The 22,354-nt window shown below is 56.0% G+C and overlaps 5 protein-coding genes across 5 annotated transcripts; 3 read left to right on the forward strand and 2 right to left on the reverse strand.

Moving 5' to 3' along the window:
* Positions 1-5,853: 5,853 nt before the first annotated feature.
* Positions 5,854-7,344, forward strand: COL26b_013418 (uncharacterized protein; the record flags this gene model as incomplete). Its single annotated transcript, XM_053186034.1, has 3 exons — positions 5,854-6,108; positions 6,159-7,131; positions 7,256-7,344. The coding sequence occupies 3 exons, from the start codon at positions 5,854-5,856 to the stop codon at positions 7,342-7,344; spliced, it is 1,317 nt and encodes a 438-aa protein (XP_053030018.1).
* A 5,458-nt stretch (positions 7,345-12,802) lies between these two features.
* Positions 12,803-14,705, forward strand: COL26b_013419 (uncharacterized protein; the record flags this gene model as incomplete). The annotated part of the gene is made up of 3 exons (XM_053186035.1): positions 12,803-12,899; positions 13,112-13,191; positions 13,254-14,705. 3 exons carry the CDS (start codon positions 12,803-12,805, stop codon positions 14,703-14,705), a joined length of 1,629 nt encoding a protein of 542 aa, XP_053030019.1.
* Positions 14,706-15,317: 612 nt separating this feature from the next.
* COL26b_013420 (uncharacterized protein) lies at positions 15,318-16,397 on the reverse strand (the record flags this gene model as incomplete). The annotated part of the gene is made up of 1 exon (XM_053186036.1): positions 15,318-16,397. The coding sequence occupies one exon, from the start codon at positions 16,395-16,397 to the stop codon at positions 15,318-15,320; it is 1,080 nt and encodes a 359-aa protein (XP_053030020.1).
* A 2,322-nt stretch (positions 16,398-18,719) lies between these two features.
* On the forward strand, positions 18,720-19,790 carry COL26b_013421 (uncharacterized protein; the record flags this gene model as incomplete). Its single annotated transcript, XM_053186037.1, has 1 exon — positions 18,720-19,790. The coding sequence occupies one exon, from the start codon at positions 18,720-18,722 to the stop codon at positions 19,788-19,790; it is 1,071 nt and encodes a 356-aa protein (XP_053030021.1).
* Positions 19,791-21,257: 1,467 nt separating this feature from the next.
* CYP1 (peptidylprolyl isomerase) lies at positions 21,258-21,814 on the reverse strand (the record flags this gene model as incomplete). The annotated part of the gene is made up of 2 exons (XM_053186038.1): positions 21,258-21,716; positions 21,782-21,814. The coding sequence occupies 2 exons, from the start codon at positions 21,812-21,814 to the stop codon at positions 21,258-21,260; spliced, it is 492 nt and encodes a 163-aa protein (XP_053030022.1).
* Positions 21,815-22,354: the final 540 nt, after the last annotated feature.

Genomic DNA, 22,354 nt, shown 5'->3' on the forward strand with positions numbered 1-22,354 from the left:
AACGCAACGCAGACGCAGCGACGGAACGAGGATGGGGGGTGGAGGGGGTGGGCCGTATTCGTGGGCCGTGTGCTGCTTTTTTTCTCTCGCTTCCCTGGCGGGGGGAAGGAGCGAGGGGGAGCGACGAGGGCGTGGGCTGTGGAAGGGAAGCCGAAGTAAGTGTGGCACCGTAAGGCCAAGGCAAGGCAAGGCAAGGAAGGTGGACGACGTGGGCCGGCGCTTGTTGCTTTCGCTTTTGTGAATGAGATTCTGCTCCGTTTCTGGGGATGATGCAGGTGGTGTAGAGAGCGGTGCAACAGACAGCGAACGACTTCAATGGAGCCGTATTGTCCAAGAAGAATGTACCCAGGTAGTTGTATGAAGTGCGTGCAAGAGAATTGACTGACGGTGGACGGCGGACGGTGGTACGAAGAGGTCGAGTAGGTACCTAACGAATAGCGAAAGCAGAAGGCGGGATGGGACGACCGGGATGTGTTTTGGTTTGGGAGAGGTGGAGGAGGCAAAGCGAGGTTACTGGACGGAGGAATACCTCTGCGCGTATTCAACCTCTTTGCAACGAGGTGGACGGAATACCTAGCGTTTGTTGCCGTAAATAACTGCAGAGTAAATATTATGCACAAGACGTGATGGTGGTTCCCGACAACGGACAAGATTGCCGCTGGGGATCGAGGATCGGGCTGGAGGAGGATGCTGACGATGATGATGATGATGATGTTACCGTTGGCCGTCGCTGCTTGCTGGTGTTGGTGTTGGTGAGGCACCTTCTCAGTACCCAGGTATGTTTGTACCTCAATTCATAGTGGAGAGGGAGAGGCAATACGAGGTTCTGGAGCGAGTATTGGGGACCGTCAACTCGGATAAACGGACAGAACACTGTGAAATCAAGACTGAGGAATCTCTTGCATTGTTTCTCGAGCTGTTTTACCTCTGCCTGCCCTGCTTGCCTCTACTTCTTGCTTCCCGTGCTTCGTTTCTGTGTCCCGTCGTGTTTTGCAGCGTGAGCGCTGTGCTCTCTGCTGCCGGTGCACCTCCAGCTGCTGGAGTCGTCCATGGTGCTGAGCTGCCCTGTGCTCCCTCAGTGTCCGCGATAGGTGGCGGGGTGGGGTAGCTGTAGGACACCGCAAGTATCTCACCGCATGCTTCTGCAGGGACTCTACCTTGCCTGAGGTGCCTACCTACATCCCACCTCCCGCCTGGCCTGGTAGGTAGGGTGGCTGGACTGGCGCCAGCAGCTGACGGCACTAAAACGAGCCAGCGGGTGCGCCTGGTGGAGGAACCACTCCCACGACTTACCCCGGCTCGTTTCTGGGCAGTGTAAGGCTGAGCGACGCCGCCGCCGCCTGCCACTGGATTGGGCTCGCGACAATTAAAACTGGCCTTCTGGCTGCAGCCTGCAGCGTGAGAGTCCCGTCTTTGGGTACCTACCACCAAACGCAAGGTACGTACGTTGGATGGGCGGTGCCGGTGCTGGTGGGAAAAGCTGTATGTACGCGTGAGGTACTTACTTCCCTTCTCACCTTGGTCGTCAGCAAGCAGCGTTCGTACGTTCGTAGGACTCTTGTCACTGACCTGCGCCGAGCAGTCGACAGCTTCCACGCCGGATTACACCCAGGACTTGAGCGGTCAGACAGCAGCGTTGGTTTCGTCCTGTCTCTATCGCCGTTGTCCTGTCAGTGAACCTGCTGCGTCCCTCTATCTACACCAGACACCTGTCTTGAGACTGCGTCTTTGGTGCCTGTATCAGACGCGGCAGACATTGGACGGCGTCTGTGGTGGGGGAGGGACGGCTTTCCTGTACCGCCCAATACGGCGCCGACTTGGCGACGGGCCGAGCAAAGCATCTGAGTCGTAGTAATCGTCTCATCTCGCTTTCCCGAGAAGTTGAAAGAAGTTTACCAAGTACCGAATGGGCAGACAGGAACTCTCTCCCCGCCGGGGAGGCTTAGAGTTGTCGTTGATGACATTCAGGAACAAGACAATTTCGATGCCTAGAAACTCAACCTTGTCCTCTCGTCGGACATGTCTGACAGCTGACAGAGTGCAACGACGGCAGAAAAGAAGGACAGGGACGCGGAGATCCTGCTGCGACTCTCGTGGAGACGACACACGGGGTTCCCGGGACGCTGGATGCGCCCTTTTGTCAGCAACCAGCTTAAGGTTGAGTTAAGGATTTCAGGGCAGGGAATTGTGTTGTCCATCCCGCGAAGATGCGGCAGACCCTTGTTTATCAGCGTGCTGTGGCAGCCTTCCTCCTCACTTTCCGTATCCTATTCAAGACACCTCGCGGAATCTCAGCAGCGGCTGCGGTTCTGCCGACAAACTACTGCAAGCCCTCGGCTGTCTGAACTGGCTTGTTGGCCAAGACGGCCATGTACGCATCATTGCGCAGCAACAGGAAGAATACGGCCACAATTGACGCCCAACGCGACCTTGCTATGCAGGTTGCGAAAGATTCATGATTCTGACCATCATTCCATTAGCAAAGAATTAAGCATCCGTCTCGTGGGACCCCGTCTTGGTTTCGTCTATCCCGGCCGCGAGCCGAGTTGCGATGCCAGCCCGCCGGACCCTTGACGGCCAAAGTATCTTTGCATGCTGGACCTGCTGTGGAATACGCGCGACAGAAACAGACCTAGCGTGGCTCGGCACGGTCTCACAGGTTCTGTGTGGCCCTGGGATGCAGGACTTTCCGTAGGACTTTTCCTTCCTGGTTGTACCGCTGAAGTACCTCTTTTCAGGATTCCATGAGGAAGAAACCCACCACATGCAGTCTACCGCCGCCACCAGCAACATCAGGCTTCCCGACTCCTTCAGCTTGAAGCAGCCGTGAAAGTCAATCATGGAATCCCTCATGAATAGGGCGGTCACTGGTCCACCCTTCTTTCTCTCCCTCGAGTGTTTGATCAAAATCGTGGCACAATCGCCGTCTCCTTTCGGTCGACAGGGCGAACCGGTCCTTTGTCCTGGGATTTGGGCTTCGGCAGGGGGTGGTGCAGTTGGCTTGTTGGGTGGTGTACCTTTTTTTCCCTTATCTTTATTTTTTCTTAAACGCCGTATTCCATCCAGCCATCTCCTTCAATTTCTTCGTTGATTCGTGCTTACCCCGCCAGATTAGGTTCGAATCACAATGAGCACTGGCGTGAGCCCCTCTTTCCCCATGTGTTTCTTATGTAATATTTGCTCGGGACGGCAGGCAGGGACCTGCCAAAATGTGCGACTTCCTCGGCGACAACTTCCGAGCCACAGAAATCTCTTCGAGCCGTCGTTCGAAGATGCCGTCTCGTCCGCTCCCAACAACATTCTGACTTGAGAAGAAAGGCATTCACACACAGCAGCTGGGGAGATCACACCCGGACTGGGAGTCCTGTAATTCAATTGTTCCACAGAATGCTGATGCGCATCTCCCAGCTGCCTTAGCAAAGTGGGGCAAAGGATTCGGTCATGTCATCCAACCTCCAGGCCTTGCATCCCTCGCCAACAAGCAATAAACCAACAAAAAACTCAAGCTATTCTTTCTGAGATTTCCAGGTCGGCAATGCAAAAGGAAGACGCCGGCTGCAGTCGCCAATGGCCACCACTCGCTGATTAGTCGAGTGTCGAGAGTGTCCAGTCCATCTACAAGCTGTTTGATATTCCGCAGAGAAAGCCTCGCCGATGTCTATGTTGGCTTCGTTCTGCCAATGCCAATCGCCAAACCGGCCTGGCGTACCTGCCCAAGGATCAGAAACAGCGAAACATCATTGACGCAGGCTTCCCGCCGCCTGCCAAAGGACGGTGGACAATACAATCCCGTTCCACACTGGCAACCCAGGCGCGGTGAGGCGTAGCACAAAAGCCATGCTGAGCCCCGGAGACATCTGATAGGCTCGACAGGGGAGCCCTTACTGCCTTCGTCTCTCTGATCGGCCTCCGCAGCTCAGCCGCACTGTTTTTGGGTTCACTCCAGCGTCCCCGTACCCGTCCAGTCTCCGTCCCCCGACCGGTCGGAATCCTGCCAGTCTATCAGCCAGCCCGCTTCGCTCCTCCTCTCATTCGCGAGCTCGCTTGTGGCTCTTGTCAGCGCCAAAGCCTGAGTTTTTCGGTTCGAGGCTTCCCGCTTTCCAAGACATCCCGCCGCCCCGGAGCGGTGTTGTCCCGTCAATACCCCCGGGAACATGCCGGCCGTTTTGCAGTACCGACAGGCGGCCAAGGCGGAGCACCCCCCGTGCGTTGGTTGTCTCGATTTTCACCCATCACACCGACACCTGAGAGCGCAGGCTACCTTAGTGTAATGCGCAAGCACCCCCATCTCGGCCGAGCGTTTCCTTCGTAGCTCGGTAACCCGCGGCGCCGCTTGTTTCTTCATCCTGTCGTGGGCTCCGTGACCGGCTTGATCGGTGTTCTGTTGGCCAGGGACCCCACGCATGGGAGACAGCGCCTGCGGTTCTCCGCTACGACGTCGATACGATAAACTCGCGAGAGCCGATGCACCGCCCCTTCTGAACCCCGTCCGCTTTGTGGGGCCTCTCTGGCTCGGAGCTGCTCTAAAGCTCCGGATTGGCCCCGGCGACGTCCGAGTCCCTTGCCATGGAACATGGAAGGTTGTGGGTTCATACCGTCCGCGTGGACAGAGCCACTCCCGCCGCGTCGGTTGACTTGGATGGCCGGCAACGTTGGCTGACGTGCTCGTTGCGTGGCTTCGGTGCTCCGGAAGTTCTGTGCCGGGCGGTGAATCTTGAAGCCGTCGCGAACGGAGACGACGAGGACGAAACCGATTTCATTTGTAACCGCGCGTGCAGGTCTCCAAGTCTTGAAAACGTAACATTCAACACATCACGAGAGATCTCCAGCTTATCCTCTCATGCTGCGATGCAGCTATTTCATTGGCCCGCGTCCCTGTTCCCATGAGTATCGAGGCAGACGTCACATCTCTCGTCTCAAAAGGCACTCAATAATTATCTCTTTTGTGAGAAGCAGACGACATTGAAGGGGTCAATCAGCGTGCCATAGGACTTCTTCTCGCACCCGAATGCGCATGCCAGACGCACGCAGTGTTTCCCCCCTTGACAGGAATGTGCAAGTGCAATCGCCCGTCTCAATAGTCCCTGCTGTCAAGTCCTGCGTGGCTGACTGGTAGCCAGTATCTACCTATTCTCCCTTTCCCAATTGTGGTTGGACTATGTCCCTGGCTGGGAACAGTAGCTGCGTCTCAATTGGCCCCAGCTCTCCCTCCCCGTGCCTGATCCGATGGCTTGGAACGCCAGCCTTGAGAATTGGGTTAAACTCTGGATATCATCTCTCATGAACGGAAGAAAAGGAACCGGCCAAACTACCAAGGTATATTGGGACGCTTCATCGGCATATGTTCGCAGCTGTGCTGCAGATCCAATAGTGCAAGCAGCCACCGACTCATACAATGACAGCTCTATTATACTCAAATCGCCGGCTTCGGCTGACTGATGGTCGTTTCCAGGAAAGTGCGATTCTGCATGCCGCGGGCGGCAGCTGCCAAGCGTGATGTCGGGCGGAAAGAGCGTTGCAGGTAAACGGACAGCCATCAGATTTGTCTCCTTCCCTCGTCATCTGGCACTTTTTTCAAAAATGCAGCCGCCTGCACTCGACCTTCAATTGTGTGTCTTCAGTTTCTCCCACGCCAGTTCTGCGAGTGGAAATCTGGGGGTGCTACTGAAGGGCAACTGAGACACCTTGAATGTCAGGATATCCCCAAGACACGCGCAGCTACTGCTGATAACCTCGCCTCGTGGAATGTTGGGCCACCGCGTTCTCCGCATCTATTAGAAGGCTTCGACATCCCCATTGCGATCCTCACCAGACCTGCCCACAGCACCATCACAGGGCCGAGGCTTCGACATCATGGACTTTTACTCGCTAAATCTCGCCGTCTTCGTGGCAGGCAATGGCTACCTGCTGTACCGGCAGTATCAGCGCCAGCAAGATGAAGTTGTTGAGGAGCTCAAGCAGGAGGCTTCCGGTGCGGACTACGGCTCTGATGGGGAGGCCGAGCACCAGGGCTCGCTCCTGGGAACCGACACCAAGGCTGCTGCCCGCCAGTTCCAGCTCGACTATTTCCCTGTCTACGCCCTTGCGATGGCGGCGGATTGGTTACAGGTAACGTGTTGGCGACGGTTGGTGCGTGGGAGCCAAGCTGACATCCGTAGGGTCCTCACATCTATGCCATTTACAAGTACGAGAAGAACATACCCGAGAAGGTCGTTGCTGCGCTCTACGCCGCAGGCTTTGTTTCTGGCGCCATCTCCGCCTCTTTTGCCGGCGAGCTCGCTGATAGATACGGCCGTCGTCTCGCTTGCCTCACGTACTGCGTCACCTACATCCTGACGTGCCTAACCATGCTTTCCGACAACCTCTTCATCCTGTTCGTCGGCCGTTTTGCCGGCGGCATTTCAACCACTCTCCTTTACAGCGTCTTCGAGGCATGGTTGATTACCGAGTACCACCAGCGCGGCCTGTCCCAGAGCAAGCTCAAGCTGGGCGCCATCTTCGGAAACATGACCACCATCAGCTCCGTCGTTGCGATCCTGTCCGGCATTGTTGGCGACATCCTGGTCAACTTTCTCGGTGGCCGCGTCTGGCCGTTCATGGCTAGCGCTGCGTGCTCCGCTGCGGCCATCATGCTCATTCTCAAGTCGTGGAAGGAAAATTACGGAGGCCTGCAGAATAGCCAGTCAAGTTCTCTGGCTGATGTCAAGAGTGGAATTCAGGCAATCTTGGCCAACGCACGCGTCGTGGCCTTGGGTCTTACAGTGACCTTCTTCGAGGGTTCGATGTACCTCTTTGTTTTCTTCTGGTCCGCAGCGCTGAAGAGTGCCAGAACCAAGGCTGGTTCAACGGAAGAACTGCCCTTTGGCCTCATCTTTTCGAGTTTCATGTGCTCCATGATGGCTGGCTCTGCGTTCTTCTCCCTCTACACCAAGACGCACACCAAGGGGACGACATCCCTTATCCTGATGATTGCGGTCCTCACCGTTAGCGGTTGCTTGTCAGGAGCCATCTTGCTGGAACAGGAGCAGTTGCTGTTCTGGGCTCTCTGCATGATCGAGGCATGCATTGGGGCCTATTTCCCAAGCATGTCGTTCTTAAAGAGCGAAGTTGTGGAGGACAGTACTCGCGGGCGTGTGTACAGTCTTCTGAGACTGCCTCTCAACGTGTTCGTCGTTGTTGCGCACAGTCTTGACGAAGAAGGCAAGTCGTTCCTTCCGAGAGGAACACTCAACGTGCATGCTGACTTTATGTACAGGCGACGGTCATCGCAACATGGTCTTCATGACCTGTGCGGCTTTGCTGCTGGCATCCTTCTTTATCATCAAGAGGAGCTTCCCTGCCTAAACGCCTCGTCGCTCGGGGCCATGTTACGCAATGGCAAGGTGCATCTGATTGGAGGGTGTTTTGGGCGTATGGACATGTTTATGAAATGTTCACTCAGCATGGGCATGGGCATCGGGATATTCAAGGCATGGCATTTGCATCAGATACGGGTACTGTGGAGAGCGATGTATAATTCGCATGAACATTGATATGTGGCTTAATCACGGTCAGATATCCTACATAGACTGGAAATTTCTGGAAGAGCATCAAAAGGAAGCAATCTGGCCTGTTGGAGCCATGTTGAAGGTGAAGCGAGGCTCCCCCAGCAAAAGGAGATATTGACGACCAGGATATGTGACGATGCCGCCAACCAAAGGCCGGGGAACGAGGTCGTGGGGTTGAGTGACCGAGTTCAGCGCAGGGGCCTGTTCTCATTGGGGTTGGGTTTCCGTTTCATCAGCTCCAGCTTCCTTCCCCTTTCGGGGCATTTGGCTGCCGCGTGCCGTGTCCTACAAGTATCGTGTGCTTCTTTTTTGCGATGTGTCCACCTCAAGTTTCCCCCTCCAACTCTCTGAAGGCCTCGAACAGTGCACGACAGCGATTGACATTCCGAGTGAGCGCTCCTCGCGTGGCGGCGTGCCATTCGTAGTGAGGTGCATTTAAGATCCTTCGACTTGCAGTCGTCAACCCCGGCTCTTGCAGTCCACACCGCACTTGTTTTGCGGAACCCCTTGCGAACCGGTTCGACTGAGCAGCGATTTGAGTGGCCAACTCAAAATTCACCCTCCACCGTCCAAGGGGACTGTTTAATGCAGAAGTCGCATTTGAGGGAGGAGAAGAGGGGGAAGGAAAAGGCCGTTGGTTTTAGCAGAGAGAAGGATCAACTGCCAGCCTCTTCCCGTCGCTGCTCTTTATTCACTTGTCTGATTGCCGATCATCAATCGGGGTGTGTCTCCCGTCTTTCATCTCATTCTTTACCAATCGACGTCTTTCCTCAACTTTGCCCTTGCTTCTTCAGAATTGACGCTGGAGAGAAGTGGTGGGCTTATCACACGAGCATCGGATTGCGCGCCTGGCCCAAATCATTTTGGTGTAACCATCCAACGGCCAACCAGCGATAAGGGACGCCCATTCGACTGCGTCTCCCCCCTTCACAACCACTTTTGCCAAACAAACGTGAAAACCGGGATATTGGCGAAGCCCTCGGAGCTCTCTTCTCAATCAAGATCCTGCAAGTTCTCTGACGTGGGACTGGACTTCGACAAGGGGAGATTCTGCGCCAGCGAGAAAAGCGCGCTACGCACCTGCCAACTTCCTCAAACGACAACCTACCAACCAGCCACTGCAGCAGCCGTTTTTATCGGTGGTCGCATGACATCCAACTGCAGGCGCGCTAGAGGCTGAGGGGAAATTCGCAGAGCAAAAAAAGTAGGAGACGAGACGGAGTGAAGAAAGGACGCAATCCTGCAGCGGAACGACAGGCAGGAGCGGGTTTATTAATACCAAGATCAAGCCACCCAACCAAGGCGCACGACTCGACGGTGATCTCGACACCAGGTGCAGTGAGATTCGCGAACGATTCATTGCCCAGCCAGATCTGCCTGAACCCAGAAACCAGCAACGAGAAACCACGCAACAGCACACCCCGAGACCCAGACTTGGGGGAGGGACCCTGACTTTTTTGAATTATCGATTGGTTGGACGATTGCACGAATCATCACGAGCAATTGAACGAAGCAGAAAACGCAAACGAAACGAGCCAGCGCCCAGCATTAGCCATCCCTTTTCACCTGCTGGCTGTTCTCACCTCATTATTCCCCATCCGCATAATCCCATAATTCTTGATTTTATTACAACGGCCAATTACTTCAGTCACCAATCCAACCAACGAGAGAGACCAGAAACCAAGAGAGGCCCGCCGTCGCCCAACTGCGACTTGCACGAGGACAGCAGAGTTTTTGGGATTTTGAGCGAGGAATTTTTGGCGCGGCCAGCGAAAGAAAGCCCTTGCTTCAGTCCAGTACCCCCCATCGGCGGCTTTCCACCCCCGGGATATCCCCATTCATGACCTCATTGGGGGGAGCAAACCTGGGTCCTCGTCGTCTATCCGCAGCGTCACACCCGGGAAACTAATTACAGACGGGCCGTTTAAACGCGTGCTGTCTCCTCCAAAGGGCCGAAACTGGGACTGTGCACTACTACCGGACGGAAATCGCCAGCCTCACCTCACCAGTGCCGCAATCTGCTGCCCAGCAGCTGTTGTAGGCTGCAGCTAGGTGGTGTGTGTGAGCGTGTGCCAGGCAAAGCGGCGGCGTCGCTTCGCTGCAGTCACCGTATTGCGACTGCTGCTTCTGCTGCGATTGCGCCCGCCTGCATCTCCATCCGCATCTCGCAGGTTGCACGCAGCCTGTAACTACGAGAGTCTAGAACGTCCCCTCGCACGCCGGGACGTCTTTATCTCTCGCCGATAGGAGAGGACGCCGGACATTTAGCCGTCGTTCCGTCCCGAAAGTCTAGAGGGAAAAAAGAAAACACCGCAAAGGCGGCAGTCTCGCGCCGCGCCCGCTTCGAGACCTGCATCTGGAACAACCGCTATTTCACTCACACCAGACACCGACCACGTTGTCGGGCTTCATCCGGGAGGGAAGCGCCGAACAGCTGGCGCTCGGGTGGCCTTGGCAGTAGACCCGGCCATCACCAGGACCGTGTCTCGCGAGACCAAGGGAAACAGCAGCCACATGCAAATGCAGGATGACAGGATGTCCGAGGTAGCAGTGGAGGACATGAACTACGTTAATGACTTTGACGACGGCGTCGTCGGCGCATATCACGACACGGAAGAAGTGGTGTTGACGCTCGGCAGCGGCGGCTTGGACGAGATCAACGGCGGCAGCGGCAGTGAGCGGCAGCCAACAGCAGCAACAGCAACAACGTTACCGAGGAAGACTCCAGGACCTGGGCACCGGAGAAGGAGGAGCAGCTTCCTGGTCTCCCATGGGGTCTCCTCGTTTTGGTACGGCCTTTGCTCGGTCGTGTTATTAGTGCTTGTTCTTGTAAGTACCCGGCCTGCGGTCGCCGTATTTCCTTCTGTTTGGACAGCCAGTTCTATCACATTTTCTCCATGATCCATTCTCATCCCCCCGTCCCAACAAGCACCCGTCATTCTGAATCCACTACCCACATCACCCTGAGCACGCGCACAGTCTGTATTTTTCGTTTCATTGATTGGGGGTTTTCCTTCTGTGGCTGCCGTTTGAATTGATGTCCCTATTTCTCCCTCTCGTCAGTGGCGTCTCTCCATTTCCGGCATGTTCGGTGGCCCGCCCGGTGGATGTTGGACGGGAGCTTCTTCGGCGCAGAAGTGGGACCGTGGAGCCGGGGTGGTTTCGCGTGTCGTGGTTCCCACGGAAGGCGTGCAAGTGCCTGGAGTTGCCTCTCTCTCCCGCATCGTACCAGCAAATCATCACAAACGATTGGGGGACGGATGAGTTGTTCGCCCATCGACGTTGCCCGACCTTTTCTCGGTGCATATCACGGGGGCTCCAGCTTTTTGGGGCCCTCCCCCGGGGGTCGTCCTCCCCTCCTCCTTCTTGTGCTTCAGGCGACTTTCCGAGCTTGGGAAGAAGAGCCGCGAGCGTGGGAAGGTGTGGGATGAGAGATGCTGCACCTGCAGACTGGAGACTGGAGAAAGCAGGGGACACGGTGAAAGCCCGCGAGAAGCACCGCGAGGGAAATGCAGTGTCCAGTGGCCGCCCGCTCCAGCTCCAGAGACCTGGACCCAGCGCCGCCGGCAAAGCCAATTGGGGACAGCGGAGGGGCCGAACTTGAGCCAGCGGGCCAATAGGCTGGATGGGCGTGGTCGAACTCCGGCGCCGAGTTTTTTCCAGCGTGTTTCCTCTTGCGGCGGGCGGGTTCTGGTCCGTGTCAGTGCCTGTCTGTTGTTTTTGGCGGGCATGACGAGGTCTCGCAGCAGACGGTGTTGTTGTTGGTGGGCAGGCACCTCAGTGAGGACCCAAGGCCAAGCACCTGGTTGCTCGACTGGACCCAGCAGCCTGACATTGGACGTTCCCCGCAGCTCCCAAGGACAAGGACAAGGACCAAGGACCAAGAACCTGGTGTCCAGCCAGCTGTCGTCGCCTCACGTCACGCTACCTACCTGCCTGCCTGACGCTGCTGCACTGCTTCGCTGCATCCAGCCATAGCGGGATGTTGAGACGATATGTTGCTTGTCAGGCGTAGAGGGTGCTGCTGTCCAAGACGCGATTCCAACACGCAGCTTGTTGCTCCGTGCTGCCCCAGTCGAGAGACTTGCAGCTCTGCAACCGCATTTCCATCTGCAAGTTGCGCTGAGAGTAGCCATTGGGATGCAGTTTTCCTCTGGGGTTAACCGCCAGCTCCGGGTTCTGGCAGGCCAGCTCTCTCCCCCGTCTTGTTCTGCAACTACCTAGGTACCAAGGCACTGCAGTATCAGTGTGTTCCGGTCCTGGCCCTTGGCTCGGCTGGGCTGTTCTCGGCGAACTGTCAGAATCATGAACTGTCAGTCAGGTCAGATCAGACGGCCACAGTTCCTCATGCATGTTCAGACCAACGTCGTGGCCAAGTTGCAGCAATCCCCTACCAAGCCCGGGGACCAGGCTACCCAGCTGGAAAGTCGTGTGTGTGCGGCGTTGGGGGGGATTTTCTGGAAGACAGATGCACGAGGCCTGTCACCCCACCACATCATTACCTCATTCTCCCGCGATTTCTTTTTTTTTCTTCAAGCACACTCCTCACTGAAAGAGGCACTCTGTAGCGTGTGTGCAAGGTATCTGACTTGGGCCTGGCCTGGCCTTGCCTTACCTTACGTGCTGAGGCGCTAGCGACATGCCTGCTGGGGCTCCAGCTTGCTCCACGCGTGTGCTCCGTACTCCATGCTCCTTGCTCCATGTTCCGCTCCATGCCAATTGACCACCCCCGTCCCCCGTCCATTCCTCTGCGATTTCGTCACATACATCATCCTCGAAGCTCCCGCTCTTCCCTCCCCTAAGCCCTCTCATTATTTTTGTTGACTTTTTGTCTCTACCTTTGTATACCCTCACATCCTTACCTCCCATCTTCATCCATACCTATTTCCGAGAATCCCATCATCTATCTCCCTTGGCTGTCCTACCTTACTGTCCTACCTTGCCTACCCACCCACCTTAACATCCATCCACCCTCCATGACGAAAGGCGTCTGCTAGCCAAGCTCATAAACTAATCTTCTCTCTTCCTCTTCCTCCTCACAGCTCGCGCAGCTCCTTCTCGGCAACGCCAAGCTCCAACTCCTTCCTCAACACCTACAGCTCCAACAACTTCGTTCCTCTCTTTCTTTCCCCTCACACCCATTCTTCCATCCTTCTCCTCCATTCTACTCCCCTTCGGCTCAAATATTCCAGGAGCCAGTCTGCGAGAACCCCGCGCCGTTCCCAACCACGCCTCCAATCTCAAAACCACTCACAATGGCGCTCGAAGCAGAGACAAAACGTGTCGTCGACCAGTTCGAGGTCACCGATGTCTACTTGAACGAAGCTGTGACGGAGTTCCTCGGCCAGATGCGTAAGTCGAATGACCCCTCCCTCCCGAAGCAATTGCTTGCGTTGCTTCCTTCCCCCTGCAGCTAAGCTACCTTGCTGGAGCTCCCAGCTGGGCGATGCTCTGTGCGCGAATAAGTGTGCGCGCACAGCGCAAAACACCTTGAGCTGTCTGGTTGCGGGAAGGCGCGAATAACCCCGCAAAGAATTGAAAATTAACGCGAGCAATTTCTGCAGACGAGGGCCTCGAGAAGGACGGAACGAGCTTGTCCCAAATCCCGACCTACGTCACTGGTGTCCCCAATGGCACCGAGAAGGTAATTACACAGCAGCGGAGAAAGCTCCCCAACTCCCCTCACGCCAATGCTGACGACCGCAGGGTCTTTACTTGGCCGTTGATCTCGGCGGCACCAACTTCCGCGTGTGCTCCGTTCAGCTGAACGGTGACACCACCTTCAACCTCACATACAGCAAGGTCGCGATCCCCAAGGAGCTGATGGTCGCCAAGAAGGCCGAAGACCTGTTCTCTTTCCTGGCCAAGCAGATTGAGCTCTTCCTGCGCGAACACCACGCCGAACACTTCGAGCAGCACGTCCGCCGTCGTCAGACCTACAGCGCCCCCGAGGGCTACCGCGACGAGCATGTCTTCCGCCTCGGTTTTACCTTCTCCTTCCCCGTCCAGCAGCTCGGTATCAACAAGGGCAACCTGATTCGCTGGACCAAGGGCTTCGACATCCCCGATGCCGTCGGCAAGGATGTCTGCGCCCTGCTGCAGACCGAGATCGACAAGCTGCACCTTCCCGTGCGCGTCGCCGCTCTCGTCAACGACACCGTCGGAACTCTTATGGCGAGATCCTACACGTCCACCGGCAAGTCTGGCTCGATCCTCGGCGCCATCTTCGGTACCGGCACCAACGGCGCCTACCTCGAGAAGCTGTCCAACATCAAGAAGCCCATTGTTGGCGACTACGAGGCTGCCACCGGCGAAATGGTCGTCAACGTCGAGTGGGGCTCCTTCGACAACCAGCTCAATATTCTTCCCAACACCCCTTGGGATGCTCAGCTTGACAAGGACAGTGTGAACCCCGGTATCCAAATGTTCGAGAAGCGCGTATCTGGCATGTTCTTGGGCGAGATCGTCAGACTGACCATCCTTGACATGCTCAAGGACGAGAAGCTGTCCCTCTTCAAGGACGCCAACTCGAGCTTCAACGACTGGAAGTCCACCACCGACATCAGCCCCCAGTCCGGCATGTTCAAGCAGTGGGGTCTCGACAGCGCCATCATGTCTGTTGCTGCCGCCGACAACACCCCGGAGCTCTCCACTCTCCGCCAAGAGCTCGAGTCGGTCCTCCACGTGTACAGCCCCTCTCTCGAGGACGCCCAGGCCTTCAAGGCTGTCGCTGGCGCTGTTGGTCGCCGCGCTGCCCGTCTCTCCGCTGTCGCCATCGCTGGCATTGTCATCCAGTCCGGCAAGCTTGAGGACCCCAACGAGGAGGTCATTGACATTGGTGTCGACGGCAGCTTGGTCGAGCACTACCCCTTCTTCCGCGACATGATCTACGAGGCCCTGCGCGCGATTGACAGCATTGGAGCCAAGGGTGCTGAGAAGATTCGTATTGGCATTGCCAAGGATGGCAGCGGCGTTGGCGCTGCACTAATTGCCCTCGTGGCGGCTGGCATGGAGAAGGACTCGGACGTCTTGACGGAGTTCAGACAGAACGTCAAGCGCGAGCTCGATACCATCCCAACACCACGTAAGTGTCTTGCACCGGTGACGGAGCACTGCGAAAACGCCGATACAATCCCCGTTGTTGTCCCCTCAAACTAACCTCTCTGTGCTTCCTTCTAGGCGAGGAGCCCGCAATTTCCAACACAACACTGGCCATTGGAGGCGCAGTGGGTGTTGCAGCCATTGGGGCCCTGTGGTGGTCTCGTTATAATCGTCAATGAGTGTGGATGATGGGATGAACTGTCATGAATGTGTGTACGTGTGAAAAGAAAGGAAGAATGACGGCGGGTGGAGGCAAAGCATTTGGGAACAAGGGAAGGTGGGACAAAAAGCAGAGACCACCCACCACCACTCTGGCTGGGCAAGCATTTTCAGCATGCTGTTCTTGATTCTTTTTTCAAAATTCTTTTTGGACGTTCGAATTTTCCATATTCGAAGCTGGGGTCATGGAGTTGGGAAGAGCAAACTTCGAATTTTCTGTTTTGTTGTTCTACTACTTGTTCAAAGTTGTACATTGGCTCCTTCTGGAATAAAGAAGAAACGTCTTGTGGCATCCTTTTTTTGGTCTCTATTTCCTTCTTGATCTATGGTGATGCTTAGCGCAAAGTGTCTGGAGTAATCCTGCTAAATGATTTGATTCAGTCCCAACGCCATCTCATCTATTCTTATCAACTTTAGCCCATTAATCAATCCTTTTCAAATCCTCGAGTTCTAACTTTGGAAAGCAGCGGCCGGGTACGCGCGATCCTTCTTCTTCCTCGCCGCCGAGCTGCTTCGCGAGCTCGCACCGGAGGCGCTGTTGCTCCGCGGCGGCGCGAGCATGGGCGGCGCCATGTCGGCCGGCAGATCGTTCCACTCCGTCTCGGCGCGTCGGTTCTGGAACGATTGGCCCGACGGCGTCATCAGGGGCCTGTCCGTATCGCCATTCGCGCCTGCGGCTATGCGGGTATTCATCGGAGGGAGGTTCGCGACGGCGGCGGTGGGACCGGCGGGGATGGGGGCGGCCATTGTTGAGGTTTGGTTGTGGCGGTGACTGCTGGAAGACAGAGACAGCGGTCCAATGGAGCGGCGGACGATGTAAGCCGAGTCTGGGCGGAGCTTGATATAGTAGCCCCTGAGTTCGTCGCCGAACTGTTCGAAGCCGCGGGAGGTGTACCACTTTATGCCCTCGTCGTTGTCTGTCCAGACGTGTGCGTAGACGTGGCGGAGGTTGACGCCCGGGACGGAGGAGGCGGCGGCAATGATGTTATCGAGCGTTGCGGTCGCGAGGCCGTGGGAGCGGTACGGGGAGAGGAGGGCCAGGGACTGGATGTAGAGGGCGTGTTCGGGCTCCGAGGAGATTGTTGTCGGCGGAAAGGGGGAGGGTTCGACTCGGGAGACGACGCCGCCGATTACTTGGGTGGTTGTCGAAGAGGAGGAAGTGTCGGACCAGGTTATTACGCGGGAGAAGGGGCCTTGGAGGGCGCCAGCGTAGAATTGCTCTGGGTAGGCGACGGGGAGCAGCAGGGAGTTTATGCGGCGGAGAGCTTGGATGTCTGTCGGGGTGACAGGGCGGATCTGTGCGGACGGGTGGACGGACGAAGCTGTCGCGAGAGGTGGTGGTGATGGTGTCGTTGCTGTCGAGGTGGGGGTTTGCGTTGCGGGGGGAGGGGCAGCTGCAGCTGGAGGAGGAGCTGCGGGTGCCGGGGTGAACTTGGTTGATGACGGAGGAGGTGCGTAAGACGGTTGTTGGCGGGGTTGGAAGAAGGATTTTATGGAAGATTGGGTTGGCTTCGTCTGGGGGAGAGACATGGTGGCTTTCGATTTTGGGGAGTTCGTATGTCGGTGTAATTATATGCTCGAGGCGAGAAGAAGATTCAGGGTCCAAGGGTCGTTGAGGATGCGAGGGATTGGTGGCTTCTAGCCAGATGTGTCTATGATGGAGGTTGACGTAAATTCAAATCCAGATTCGCACTATTTACACGCGAGCGGCCAAAGGTGGTGGTTATTTGGGTGCGGAGTGAGGAGGATGTCGATGTATCCGGCGAGGGCGACGATTAGCGTCCCAAAGGAGAGGTGCGAGTGTGCAAAAAAAGGATGAAGTTTCGGGACGGAGTTGGAATGTCTCTGAATTCTGAATGGTTGCGACGCAGTGACGGAGCCCAGGCCAGGCCCTTGCGGGAAGGGGCGGGCGCTGGTTGGACAGGCCGGGGAACCTGAGGGTGGTGGTGGTGACCCTTGTGACGATGGCGGGAAGGTTCAGAGACAGGTGCTCTTACCACGGGTGCCTCCTAAAGCCAATAATTTCCAGTGAGGGAAGGAGTCGAGCGCCGCAGAGTGAGATGCGCTGATGCAGGGAACGAGCCGACGGCAACCGGCCCCACCTGACCGACTCAATGGCGCTTGCCTGAGGTCGACACTCTTCAGTTCATCAGAGATCCCAGATTCGGGCGGACTGGGCCGGCAGGGGAGAAAGATGGAATGGTCCAGCTCGTAGTCGCTAACACAAGGGTTTTGGTTTAGTGCCAGCCAACAGATATGTGTCCACTCCCGGAGCAAGTCAGCGCCCCAAGCTCCAGGCCGTTGACAAGTGAGGCTGGTTGTTGAGCCCCCTTACTTTGGACAGACAGGGAGGCTTTCTGCTGGTGATGGATGATGCAGTGCGGCGGATTACGTGCTGCACGGGCGGTCAAGACTTTCTCCGAGAAACCGGTGCTCTATGGTTTCTGCCGCCCGGGGTGTTATCGTGAGGCGCGAGGTTGGCCTGGGGTCAAGTCCCTAAAAGGGGAGCTAACTCAGGCACATGCATACGCTGATGGGCCTGAGTTCGCAGACCGAATCCGATGGCCCGGGGCGGGTATCATGCTGTTTCTGCAGCCACTTCAACTAACCCATGACTTGGAGTTGAAGCTGGCCCGATGCAACTCTGAACGGATGAGGTGGCCATCTTACGATGAGATGCAGCTAAGGCGCTCTTGGTGTCTTCGTTTGGGCAGTTGCAGTAGAGAGTGATGCGGTGTAAGTCGCTGATTGAACCGCTAAACCGTCAAATCGCCCTTCCGCATCAAAGAGCACATCGGAAAGCCAATGATGGATGCTTGCAATGCACTTTAGGTAAAGGCAGTTGAGGTACCTGTAACTCAAGTTAAAGGTACCATGCAATACCAGTTGGTGGACAAGAAGCGGTTTGAGCTCTTGTAAAGCTGCTGCCCAGTGGACCGCTTAGATCAATCAAATGTCGACAGTTCTGGGAAGTTGCGTTCGGGCAGTTCCCCGTTTGTACCTTCAATTCCGCCTGCCTTGTTCTTCTCCGTCTGTTCCCTTGGCTTGGCAATTTCTGCTCCGGAAAAACTGACCATTTCTTGACCTTCCATTTTGCTATTTTCACATCTTCAAATCTTCCCTCCGCTCCGGTTTCCCCAAGTCTCTTCCACTCAACAACTTCTCCGGACCGGTGACAACCGTTCAGATCCCTAACCGTACCAGTGCCTGATTCGGATTAGGATCCTTGTCCGCAGAGACGAACGACCAAGAGTCGCCTTAGTAGCTGAGCGGTCGACACGAGGCTCGTGCTTCCCAATTGTCAAGTCAGTCGCTGGTCGCCTGCCGCTGCTAATAATTATCGCCGATACATACCACCTCCTTGCAAACCCGCGGCGTTGCACCCTTATTACTTCAGCAAGCAAGGTTCCGAAACTTTTTTTTTTTGGCCGCCAACTCTTCCAGCTTGACCTCATCTCACACTGCTACCGCTGCCCCCTCGTCAGCCCGTGTGGCACCTATTTTAGTTACCCGTCAACCCGATTCAGATTCCACAAACCTGCACACACGACCACAAAGCTTCGCCCTCTGAGGCTGCCATCACCACCCCCAATTTCTCCCCTCAGCCTTTGTGCGCCGTCCGACCGGCCCTTGGAGAGATGGCTTCCAACACGGGCAAGGCTGGAGTAATCGTCGCTCCCGACGATGCTGGCAGCATGGAGAATCTTGTAAGTGCTCGCCCTGCCTCGAACTTGGCGGATGGTGCACCCAGCCATCTCGATCGCAAATTAACACCACCGCGACATGCCGCCGGTGGAATGATATGATGCTGACAATTTCGGCGCGAAGGCTCATTCGGTGCTCGACGACTTAATGTACAATATCGTTCACGACCTCCTGCTCAAGGTGCACCGCGACGAGAAAATGGCGAGGGCCACCACGGCCGCGATCCGTGTCGAGAAGCTGGCTTCCGATGCATCAGAAAGCTCGACGCCTGACTCGAAACCCGATGTGCGGATCGAAACCGATGCGGCGATATACGAAGACGGTAAGGTGATGCTCAAAGGCAATCCCTTGAAGACGACGACCGAGATTCTCTGCCCGAGATGCCACCTGCCTCGATTGCTCTACCCGACCGACGGCAAGGGGGCGAGAAAGCCCGATCCGAGCGTCATCTACTGCAAGAAACACCCTTACATCGACAAGCCTGGCTACGACATCTACGGGCAGACCTGGGTTCAGCCGGGCCCTGGAAGAGGCAAGAAGAAGAAGGACATGAAGCCCGACCCGAACATCGAGTCTCCCGCCCCCGGAGAAGGGCGCCCTGCCAATGTGCTTTCGTTCCCGTCAGCCACATGCAGCAAGTGCAAGCGATGCATCCTCGTCACGAGACTCAACAACCACATGGGATCGTGTATCGGTAACAGCGGCCGTAACGCGAGTCGCGCTGCGGCAGCCAAGATTTCAAACGGCAGTAACGGCGCAAGCCAGAACGACGGAACACCCCCATCGAGCCAGAAGGCGACACCAGCGCCTGCATCACGAGCCTCGAGCCCAAAGAAGCGCGACAGTGAGGAAGTGGCGGCACCGGAGGAAGACGAGGAATCGGAAAACAGCCATAAGAAGAAGAAGATGAAGCCAACGGTCATGACGAAGAAGGTGATTCTCAAGACTAAGGGTCCCAAGAAAGACAAGGTCAAGACCAACTCACTGCTGAGCCACGAATCGAAGGTGGGCGACGACGATGACAATTCCACTGTCGAGGTCGCCCCTAAGAAGGAGAAGAAGGAGTCTAAGGAGGGCAAAGGCATCAGCCCGGCTAAGAAGTTGAAGCTTGGCGCCGCGAAGCCGCCCTTATCGTCGCCGCTGTCGAAGAATGGCAATGGTAGAACCGAAGATGCAGAGTCCGAATCGTCCGGCACGTTGTCGTCGCCGCCAAACTAGAGGCTTGGCGGCACAACTGGCCGTGGAGCGCTGAAAACCCCTAGCTCCCGCTCCGGCTCAGGCTTCCAGCAAAGCTCTGACTTTGCCGCCGTATCGGAACCCGAGCCTCAGTCTGTTCCAAGAAGCAATCCTCCAACTGGTTCCGGTAAACGTCATCTGCCGCCGACACCTTCGCCTGGACCTTTTTCGTCACCGTCTATTTCGAACACCAATAAGATATCGAAGAGAACGATCGATGAATCTGCTACCAAGGGTCAAAAGAGACCCCCAGACAAGATCAACGACCAGTCCAAGAAGAGACGCTGCTGGTAACAACCATTTAACATCTACATTATCCCTTTATTCTCTTCAACATGCCCGCTGGTTCAGTATCAAACCAGAAACAAGACATCGCTCATCCCGGAACATTGGAAACACCGGAGCCAAAATCAGATCAGCAAACTGATCAACCGTCGGGTTCCAGACCGACACATCATCTTGTATTCAAACAAAGATTGGCACCGCAGTACAACAGACGCTCTTGATACACACACACCTTCACACTCAACAACATTGCATGAACTGGGAGTTCGTTGGGTAGGAGTGGGGGTGGCTTATCCCGTACAATTCTTCTGCATCACCTGGCAAGGCGGATGACGGCGTTAGAGAGACTGCGGTTATTTTATAGGCATTGACTCAATGATATTGATTCCCCATTGATTACGCGTAACTTGAGTCTACTGATGCATGCTTTGACTTCTTGGAAAACGAGAGCTGGAAATATCTGTAAATGATTGAGGCAATACGCTGGCCAGTCGACAGCATCCTGCGTTGCAGCTTCCCGGGACTGACACTAGACTCTGCCAGATGGATCAAAATGTGCTCATGACTTGGAGAAGACACTGAGGTGTCATGCCGTCTTCATCCCCCTCTTTTCCTCATCATTTTGTGATTGGTAATCTTGATTGAGCTGGCTAATATTTAATGCGTGTGGATAACCAAGTGACGGTGCCGAGTTTGCTTTGAGGCAGTGAGGAAGGAGCAGCCCAAGAGGGCCGGTCCTGCCTCACAGCGCAAGAAGACAGGAAGGCTTATCAGTTGCACAATGCCTTGCTGCTACCGTTGAGGTCGGTGGTCGAACAGTTGTTCGGCTTCCTTCTGAGGCTACTCGGCCTTCCCAGCGTGGGACTTCAATCCTTCGAAATTCCCGTCTGCCCTTGGGTCTAATGCGCTGGGTCGCTCGTTTTGTCATTTTGACATTATTTTGTCGTCTTTGGTATCTTTTTCCTTTTTGGTCCTTTTATTCACCAACGGCAGGAGATCTTATATACTACCCCCATTCTATGCTGCCTAAGATAGGTTTGTCACGATGCTTTTCATATCCTCAGACGCCCGAAGCAGTCTAGATTCGCAACCGCCAACGCCATAAACGCCCGTTTCTCCAAAGGTATCTCAGTATCTGTCTCGCTCCGTGCGCCCATCTTCCCATCACTCCTCCGGCTCACCCTCCTCAATGACACTCGCCCGGACGATCTTGACCTCCTGCAGCGGCCTGTCCTCGGGGCCCGTCTTGACGAGCCCCATCCTCTTGACGACACTCAGGCCGCTCTTGACGCGGCCGAAGATGGTGTGCTTGCCGTCGAGCCAGGGGGTCGGGGCGAGGGTGATGAAGAACTGGGAGCCGTTGGTGTCGGGGCCGGCGTTGGCCATGGAGAGGACGCCGGCGCCGGTGTGCTTGAGGCCCGGGTGGATCTCGTCGGCGAACTTTTCGCCGTAGATGGAGGTGCCGCCGCGGCCGGTGCCGGTGGGGTCGCCGGCCTGGACCATGAAGTTGGGGATGATGCGGTGGATGATGGTCGAGTTGTAGTAGCCGCGCTTGGTGAGGGTGGCGAAGTTCGTGCAGGTTTTGGGGGCGTGGGAGGTGTAGAGCTCGAGGATGATGGTGCCCTAAGTTGGGGGTTTTGGTTAGCTTTGCGGGTTTGCGCTGGAGGTAAGAAGGGGAGTGGATGTACCATTGAGGTTTCGAGGGACACGTTGGTCGTCATGTTGGCTTCTTTGCGCTGTCGCGACTTGTTTGTGCTAGCTAGAAGTTGGGAATTCGCGATGGAGGGGTTGTCGATATTTTGGGCGAGGTTGCGATGTAGCGGCCCGCGACGCGATGAAAGCAAGCAGCAGCGATCGAGTTGGGACGATGGTGGGGAGCTTGAGCCAGCCACCCGCCTGCCGTCGAAGAAAAATAAGGCAGTCGCGCAGGTTAGGTTAGCGGGATCTGGGCCGCTGTGGAGATGGGCCCCGGGTCCCTGTCGTGGTACCTTGCGGCGCGCTGCTTTCTGGCCAGATCCTGCATCATTTGCTGGATGTGCCTGCCTGCCGAGCTGTCTGAGTGTGAGGCTAAGCGCATCTTTGGCAAGTGACTTCAACTCTTGTTCCTGCAAGTTGCAACGCTCGTCCATCCCTCTCGCAGCCTCCAAAACTGGACGGATCTTTTTCTGTGGAAGTCCGGCTGTCTCTTTTTCCAGAAGGACCGCGTCCGGCAAGGTGTCTCTGGTACCGGTGTGGCGTATCCTTTCCCGCTTCGAGCCTTT

This window comes from Colletotrichum chrysophilum (assembly GCF_026319265.1).
Source record: "Colletotrichum chrysophilum strain AFK26 chromosome Unknown scaffold_229, whole genome shotgun sequence".
NCBI lineage: Eukaryota > Fungi > Ascomycota > Sordariomycetes > Glomerellales > Glomerellaceae > Colletotrichum > Colletotrichum chrysophilum.